The sequence below is a fragment of the Henckelia pumila genome, chromosome 3, assembly GCF_033568475.1.
Source record: "Henckelia pumila isolate YLH828 chromosome 3, ASM3356847v2, whole genome shotgun sequence".
Classification (NCBI taxonomy): domain Eukaryota; kingdom Viridiplantae; phylum Streptophyta; class Magnoliopsida; order Lamiales; family Gesneriaceae; genus Henckelia; species Henckelia pumila.
The window spans coordinates 36,441,150-36,450,756 of NC_133122.1; the positions used below are offsets into that span (position 1 = coordinate 36,441,150).

A 9,607-nucleotide genomic window follows, 5' to 3' on the forward strand; every position below is an offset into this window, starting at 1 on the left:
CTTATACCAGGATCGAACTTCCACCCTTAAAGTCTGCTGAGCAAGCTTAAACTAATGTACAAATTAATTGGATAGTAAGTTAATTATTAATTAAAATTAAGGTTACTCAATATTCCAGCTGTACATGCAATAATATAATACCAATAATTTGAAATCTGTACATTAATCATCAATCAACGCGTATGCGTATTTTTTGGTAAAAATCGTGTTGGCCAATTATATTACTTGACCTTGCACGTTTCCACCATCTTTGTATTAATTAAGTACCCCAAGAGTTGAATTCTCTTTGCTTTATAAATTAGCCTTTGATTTCTCATTAAGATCATTAACATATGATTTCAAAGAAAAATTTAATAAATATCTGATAAAAATTTTGTAAGGAGAAATGGAGAAGAAAATTATAGCTATTTTTGTAGTACTATGCTGCATGCTCAACATTACTTCTGCTCAGTTGAGAGTAGGGTTCTACAGTTCTTCGTGCCCTAACGCGGAAACGATCGTTCGACAAGTCGTGGAGAAACGGTTTAGCAAGGATCGTTCGATTACTGCTGCATTGCTTCGAATGCATTTCCATGATTGTTTTGTTAGGGTAAGTTGTTAACAAACTAGCTCCCCCGATGCATGCACATATATATATATATATATGTTTTATATTCGAGTTTGAGTTCAATTGTTTTTTGATAAATTAGTTCGATTGATTGGCTCCAGTTGAATTAGGACTTAGGAGTTTGATTTAGGGATATAAACATATCGAATCTATTAGCAAAAATTTAAGGCTTAATTCGGCGAATTAAGCATATTTGAGTTCGAGCTCGATTTGAAATGAAAAATTTAAAAAAAAATTTTGGCTCTAAAAGTTCGAACAGATTGTGAGCTATTTGAATTATTGCTCGAACATTAAGGTCTGATAATGAATGTTTGGAACCTCCAAATGTTTGAAAATTTCGAAATGTACATATCAATAAAATATATAATTATATTAATAAAATATTAAAATTCACGAACTATTGAACAAAATAATCTGGCTCGAAAAAAGTTCGAAAATGTTGATTTTGATATATAGGCTTTTGCTCGCGGGCTCATTTTACGTTTTAAACATTATTTTCAATAACTAAAAAAATAATAAATATATATAAGATTTTGTTACCATTTGGTAAAAGAAGTTACGCAAAAACCTAATATTTCATCAAATATCCTTTGTATAATTTGATCATGTATTTAACGTAAAACTAAGCGACATTTTCTCTACTTAATTTCCATATACTCATCATATGCTTTCTTACATGTGAGAATCGTTTAAATTCACAGGGATGCGATGCCTCGATACTGATTGACTCCACAAATTCCACGTCTTCGGAAAAGGATGCGGGGCCTAATGAAACGGTACGAGGATATGACCTGATAGACGCAGCCAAAGCGGCCCTCGAAGCCGCGTGCCCGTCCAACGTGTCATGTGCCGATGTCATCACCTTAGCCACCCGAGACGCCGTCGGGCTAGCCGGTGGGCCCAAATACGACGTCCCGACCGGGAGACGCGACGGCCTCGTCTCCAACGTGCAAGATGTCAATCTACCTGGCCCATCATTGTCCGTGCCCGGAGCATTTTCGTTTTTCCAGGCCAAAAAGTTTACACTTAATGAGATGGTCACCCTCTTAGGCGCACACACGGTGGGTGTGGCACATTGTACATTCTTCCAGGACCGGCTTTCCAATTTCCAGGGAACCGGAAAACCGGACCGGACCATGGACCGGGCATTGGCCGCTAGGCTTTTCAAATTATGTGGCACTCAATCCAGGCCTTTGAATAAAGATCCGACGGCGTTCTTGGATCAAGGCACATCCTTTACAGTGGATAATCAGTTCTATAATCAGACCATATTCAATAAAGGGATACTGCAGATTGATCAAGAACTCGCCCTGGACCGGTCCACCGCGACGATCGTAAAAAATTTTGCTTCCAATAGGGTTCCATTTGGTGTGAACTTTGCAAATGCAATGATCAAGCTGAGTAAGGTTGATGTTCTTGTGGGGAAGGTCGGCGAAATCCGGAAAAATTGTAGGGTTTTTAATCCACCACCGAAGAAAACTACGACTCGTCGAGGGTTCTAAGAAGTATTTTCGTTCGATATTGATGTTGCGATCAAATTCTTTTATTTTTTTTAACATGCGAGATGAATTTTATAATCGTGTTCGATTTCCATGAGTTGCTGTTTTTTATGGTCCCGCAAACTATTGATTGATGGTTTTCTCTCATGATGAGTTTGTATTGCATAATAAAGCTCGTGTGTATATTTTATGGGGGTTGGTTTTTATGAATAAATCTTTATATTTAATTTGGGAAGTTTGCAAAATTCCAATATTCGGGGTAAAAGGTAATTAAGTTCAAATTAATTTGAAATATATAGCTTGAGGCTTTCGTATTCATATTTTGGTGGGCTGGCCCAATTCCATCAAGATATTGGGCTTTTGTATGTAAAGTTGCAATAAATACATAATTTTTTTTTTTTTATGTCTAAATGTTTCTCTCTCTATATATATATACATCCTTCCTAATATTGATGCATGGCAGGGCAGCTGTAGGCCGATGAGTGCTACCAGGTTTCTATTGTTTATTCTTAACAAAATATGTTTTTAAGGAATATATATGCAATTTATTTATTAACAGTATTTAATTTTTTTTTTAAATTGTGACAATTTTTTTTTCATATTATATAATAGAGTAACGTTTGTCGCTTTACCAAAATTTATAACTAATGGTAAAAATCCAATTCAAATCTTTTAAATTGTACAACAACATAAGTGTTGTGGTTCTATTGCATTCCTAGAGACAACAACGATTGCACCCGGAGCTAGCGTCACTCACTTTTCTTTTTGTGACGTAGATAAACTCACGAATTTTAATTTGTTCTCTGTTGAATCGAGTATTGGCCGGTCACTAAGATCATCTCTGAACAGATAATATCATTTTTTTTCTTATACATCAATAATACATGCAATGTTTGAATTTAGAAATATATAAAAATGACTGCAATATATACATGTCCTCCTAAGTTCTCTAATTGATGTTGACCAAGGGTTTTAGATTTAAATTTTATGACAACCTTCCAATTCTTACTTTTTATTAATAAGTTATTTTTCTACCAAAAGCATAATATATTCAATACATCATCTATCAATAAATTCCCGTTTCAAATAAATCTTGTTTTTTTAGAGGAAAAAAATCGTGTTTAATATAACGATTGATATGATAGTGATCTAGTAGATGAGATCCTAGCATATGGGTACGTAATACCCAAATCATACATCCAACGGTTCGTATTTTTATACATAGCTAGGCGTAATTAATTATATATTGTTGACGTGGCAAATCATGGGACATTAGATCTATCATTGGGGTATTACCCATATGCTAGGTTGAAATGTATCGGTGATCTAAATATGTATTAGATGTATTGGATAGATAGAGAAGTTAGTTAAACATGTTTTTTTTTTCATCCTTTTTAATCGATAACTTTGATGTATTACTTTATCCGTGACTCATGAATGCCACGTTGACATCAAGTTACCACATCAAAATCATGTTAGTGAAACTACTAAAATTGCCAATAGCAAATTAAAACATCTATTTCTCATTAAAAATTCAAATTGCCTCTGCTGTGTAATGGAAGATATAGTAATATTTTGATGTAGTTGAGATATATTAAAAAGTGTCAAGAAAAAGTATTATTCTATTTCTCATTTAAAAAAATGCATTAACATGATGATGATGCATATATTGAAGCTGTGAGCAATCAAAATATGATATTTTAACTGCTGCACGGTGCACGGTTTAAAAAATTGAACTTACATAATTATTATCACTCGCAATTTTTAATAAAGTGTTAGACAATATATTACATTTTACTTTTAAATAAAAAAAGGCAAAAATGAATAAATGTAATTGGAGTTACCACTCCATTTCATGCTTTCGATCAATTGGCTGGAAGTGATGGTTTCTATTTCTAGCAAAAGTCAATAGGTCTATTAAACCTAGAAGATGACAAAAGTGGAAACCTACCAAACCCCCAACAATTAAATATATTTAAAAAATGCTAAAACTTAGAAATAAATAAATAAATTATTGTTTAATAAAAATGTAATAGATGTGACACCGACCTGACCAGACATTTCGGCTGCTCTTTTGGGGAACATAGTACATGCTTTTGGAATTATTTTATGCAATTGTGGAGGACATAATGTGTGGGCTGTTCTGTTCATGGGACCTAGTGGCACCACAAAATCAACCCCCACCTTACATATTCACAGTTTTGATGAATAATTTAATTTTTGGAGATATTCATGTTACATATATACATATATATATATATATAAGCATTTAGAATTAATATTAGATGTATTCAAATATGATTGTTGCCATAATGAAGAAAAATGATAAAAAAAATAAATAATGAGAGAATTTCTATTAATTTCTGTGTTGTGTGTAAACTTCTATGTGATTTTGGTTTTCTATAATGTCGAATTTGAGTTTTATTTCCTAAGTTGTGTTCATGTAGCATAAATGAGACGTTGATGTGGTACTGACACAGTACACGACATTTCCGCTAAAAATGTCTAAGAAAATTCTTGAAAATCTTGTTAAAAACATCTTATAAGTTCTGAAGTTATCAGAATTATTTCAAAAATAAGTTTTTAAAGTATTTAGATAAAATTATTTTAAATAACTTGAAGATTTTGATGTGCTAGTATTATAAGATCTTTTTATTATTAAAATTAGCAAAAATGGTATAATATTATGGAGGTAGTGTGATTGTTAAACTTTCTAATCATAAATGTTAAACTTTATCATAAATGTTAAACTTATATTTTAAAAAATAAAATTATTTAATATTTAGTCAATAATACCTTACCCTTTTGTTAGGTTAAAATTTATCAAATATGGCGGAAGAAACTAATGGAGATTTATGAAAAGATAAAATGATATTTTGAAAAGTGAATTGTTAAAATAATATTTCTTTTATAAAAAAAAAGTAGGGCTGCTATAGCTGTCAATCGGCTTATTTTGACAGCTTATAAGTTGTATCGAAAAATTTACCAAACAAATTTATGAGATTATAAGCTCTAAAATAATTAAGATTATGAGTAAAATCTGATTACATATATTAAAATCGCGAACATACCAAATTAAATTAAAATTGCAAAGTTTTTATTTTAAATCTCTTATTCAAAATCATTGATATACCCTGTTTTAAAATAAAAATTGCGGTTCTATTTACAAAATCATTGATAAACCCTGTTTTAAAATCAAAATAGCGGCTTACTATCATATTGATATTATATCTAAACATGTAGGCAAAAAATAATTAAAGATTCGTAAATCCTATCGGTCCAATTCATTCCTTCCCTACCATCATAGATTTTCAAAAAACTCTCATAATTGCATCCCATATATCGCATCACAAGCATTTCAGAAATCGCAATCGAACCATAAACATTAATTCGCATTATCTTGATTTTTTTTAACGTAAGAAAAAGTTTTGTTGTAATTAAATTTCGAATTTGATAACTCGTTTCAAACTTGAGAACTCTGTATCAAATCCACTATAAATATCAGTCATTGTCAATTTTTGTTTGACATTTAAATGAAAGCAACGGGGATTTCAAAATTAAAATAGAATAGAGTTTGGATTTGAAATTAATAATTTAGATATAAAATAGTTGTTGAGAAGTTTTGGAATTTATTAATAACTCTTCAAAGGCAATTATTTATAAAGCCAAAACCCGTCAAATCCCATTAGCCACGAAGCAATCGTATCACATCGCTGGGTTGAAAATTTTAACATTGTGTTTGGAATCACGGATTTAAATAAGATTTGTAATTGAAAATACAGTTTTAATGTTCGACAAAACGAGATTTCAAAAAGAGATTGGTATTTGATGGGATTTCATTTAACTAAGTGAAATCCTTATAAAATTGGTCGGATTTCATGGGATTTAATGAGATTTGGGTTTATAAAAATAATCAAATTATTTTTTTTTGAAGGCAAACAAATTATTTTTAATAATAAATGTATATACGTTGATTATAAATTTGAAGTTTTTTTTAATTTTTTTTTACAAAATATCATTTATATAAAATTTATACTATCAAATTTCAAAATATATTTTAACTTTCTGTTAAACACCAAAATGAAATTCCAATTCCATGTATTTCAAATCCAAATCCAAATCCAAATCCAAATATTGCAAACTCATTTATAATCAGAATTCTATAAAATCTCATCAAATCATATCTTATTAAGTTATTATATCCACAATCATGGATTCGTAATTTATTTGGTATTAAATCTAATTCTTGTAGAATTTAAATTTATTCTACGCCTATGATTTTATCTCCTAAATAAGTGATTGAATATTCCTATAACTAGTATAAATTTGGTCTTATCAATAAATTATTTTTAAATTTTTTTGTCATTTTTCCATGGATTAAAATATTGCTAACATGGCACGTCAAATATAAGATTAAAAAGAAATTTTAATTTTATCTAATTAGATTATCCAAATATAAACAAAGTTAATCTAAACAATGATTTATTTTTCCTATTTTCATCTGAGTACTCTCTTACGAGACGGTCTCATAGATGTATATTTATACTGGTCGATTCAACTCATATCTAAAATAAAAAAATATGTTTGACATAAAAAATAATATTTTTCATGATATCGAGTCGAGTCGAATAGTAGATCTGTATAAAAAAATTAATACATGCAACTGTATCTCATAAAATTTTTTGTGTAGTTAATGTTATCAAGGATTCAAAGGCTTCTATGAATTAGTAATCGGTTGATTTCAAGTTTCAACCTGATCGGCCAACTTTTGAGACCGGTTTGAATAATTAATTAACTCTTCAAAAATTTCAAACTTGGGTAAAATATAATAAGGTGGTGATTGTTCCCATTTGACTTAATTCACTTACTCAATTGTCAAACTACACAAATCAACTAACAATAAATTATAAAGTATGGTGAGAAAAAGGAGAATCTTACCTGTATTCTATTTATTTAAAAAAAAAATTACAACCACGCTACTCTTTTATTTATTTTTTAAATTGAATCTATATATATATATATATATCCTGGGATAGTTGCGGCTTTTTGTTTTTCTAAAAAGTACCTAACTGGAATGACAATAATTTTACCACTGTTATACAATAAATGCTTTTTTTTTTTAAATACCCTGAAAGGAAATATGTCTTCCTATCTTTTAAGCTTCATTTGGAAAATGTGATTTTGAAGGAAAAATAAAGGAAAGGAAATAAAATTTTAAAAATTTGATTGTTTGAGAGTTTTTTAAAGGAATAAAAAGAAAGGAAGGGAGTGGAAAATTTTCTCCATCTCAACCAAAAAATTTTCTTCCCAAAAGTGGACGGAAATGAGAGGAAACACAAACAAAAAATATTGATTTTAAATAAATTTAACTCATTTTCTTTCCTTTTTTTTCTTCAACTCTCAAACAAAAAAATATATCATTTCTCTTCTCTACGGATCCCTCACCTTCTTGTTCAAAAGTAAAAATGTTGACTACTCAAGGGATCTTTTTTCATAATGTACACATGATGCATGTTAAAAAAGTTGTATTAGACATAAAAGAATGTTTATTAGTAGATCCATAAACTAAATAGTAAGTGCATGGAAAAATGTTTTTGTCATGTAACTTGCACGTTTTTCATTTTTGTCATGTTATTTTTCAATTCGAAATATTAGTCCAATAACTTGCACTTTTGTTTTCAATTCTAGCCTTTATTCACCGGAGTGTGGACATAGTCGACAACATGACAATTTTTTTTTGTAAATACAAATTTTATATAGGATAGGATCAAATATATATTTCTGTCATAATTAAGTGTGCACACGAGTGATGATTTATCAAGAGTGTCGATGGATCATGGATATACTTCTCTTGAAAATATAAGTTAGTGTTTGGGAGAGCTATTAGGAAGCACTTCTCAACTTTTTCTTAACAAAATTTCAAAATTTTATTAATGAAAAGTTGAAAAGTGCTTCTTAAAAGCTCTCCCAAACGCTACCTAATTTTGGCCAACTTAATTTGGCGCCCTCCTAATTGTACATTAATTTCAAATTTATTAATTGAATATATACAATTCCATTTTGGTACGTACAAGTGTTAAGCTATTACTTTTATTTCATCTGTGTATATTAATATTAAATTATCATGCAAGAAACGTACATAAAGACAAAAGTAGCTAGAATTGACTTGGTAACTCAAATATTCAATATTTTCCTTAAAGAATTTAGGCGTGACAATGAACATGTGTTTTGAATTCCTAAGACATGTCGAGAAAACGTTGTTGAGTCTGCCTGCTGGTAGGCCAAAAGTGGTCGAGCCTTGTTCGATCGTAGGACTAATTGTGTGAATTTATATTATTATTATTATCATTATCATTATTATTTATTATTTTATTAATTTTAGGACCAAAACCTTATTGGCTGGCTAGGTGGGGCTTCATTCTGTGAGGGGATCTTTACGTGTGGAATAATGACAAATGAGGGAATATATAATATTTGGTTTGGATAATTTTCGTTTTTGTTTGTATCCAAAAAATTCGGAGTTTTTATTGTCAAGATATTTTTTTCTTTATTATCTGTCAATTTATAGCGTCAATCCATTTACTTGCATTTTGTTAATTCGATATTAGTAATTTTTTATTAGAGTGCTGACTTGACATCAGACACATCTGTAATGCCATCGGAATTTCATCATCTTTTGCCAATACATCATTGTTTTTCGATGCATGCTTCGTCAACACTCGATCCGATATTGAAAGAGGACTAAAATCGAGGAAAAAAATGTAATTCACATGTGGTTTGGATATATAATTTTGGTTTTACACGCGTAGAAATTATGGTTTTGATTTAGAACAATATGATTTTAAAATATATCATGATCAACACCCAATATATATAATGGAAAAAAATACATGTTGATGACTTATCGTTCATCTGAAATCAAGGTCTCAGATATAGGACGTGATCTCATGTTTGGAACTCAATTATAATAAACACCTCCGGACTCAAAAACCAAAAATAATATATTTTTTTATTTAATCTCTTCGAAGGACAATGTAGAGAAGTGGAGGAAAGAGTTAATTCCCTAGTAGAAATCCATGAAATCATGGACTTTTACAGAGATGTTTTCGTTGAGACCTGCAAAAATATTTTGGTTTTGTGAATTAATGATTTAATTAATTAAGCTAGTTCTTTCTTAGACAAAATCATCTTTGGCATGTTATTGTCTTTAAGATTTATATATCTAGTGTCTGCTGAAACTTGAAAGATAAAAACTGCGAATTGTCATTACTCATTCTCCGGTTGATCGAGCACTTATTTTTATTGCAAACATTACCGAATTTGCCCAGTTTTTTAAGAAAAAAATTCATAATTAATCACTTATTTTTAGAGCTTACAAACACTACATTTATATACGGATCGAAAACAAAATCAAAATGGAAAAACGCTACGTTCAAAACTTGGGGTTAAATGGTAAGTATCCACAATCATCTATTTTTAAAATATTGAAATATAATATATT

General features: G+C 29.9%; 1 protein-coding gene across 1 annotated transcript; it reads left to right on the top strand.

Moving 5' to 3' along the window:
* Nucleotides 1-329: 329 nt before the first annotated feature.
* LOC140892821 (peroxidase 44-like) lies at nt 330-2,289 on the top strand. Its single transcript, XM_073301829.1, has 2 exons — nt 330-589; nt 1,309-2,289. Exons 1-2 carry the CDS (start codon nt 386-388, stop codon nt 2,107-2,109), a joined length of 1,005 nt encoding a protein of 334 aa, XP_073157930.1. The 5' UTR covers nt 330-385; the 3' UTR covers nt 2,110-2,289.
* The last annotated feature ends 7,318 nt before the right edge of the window (nt 2,290-9,607 follow it).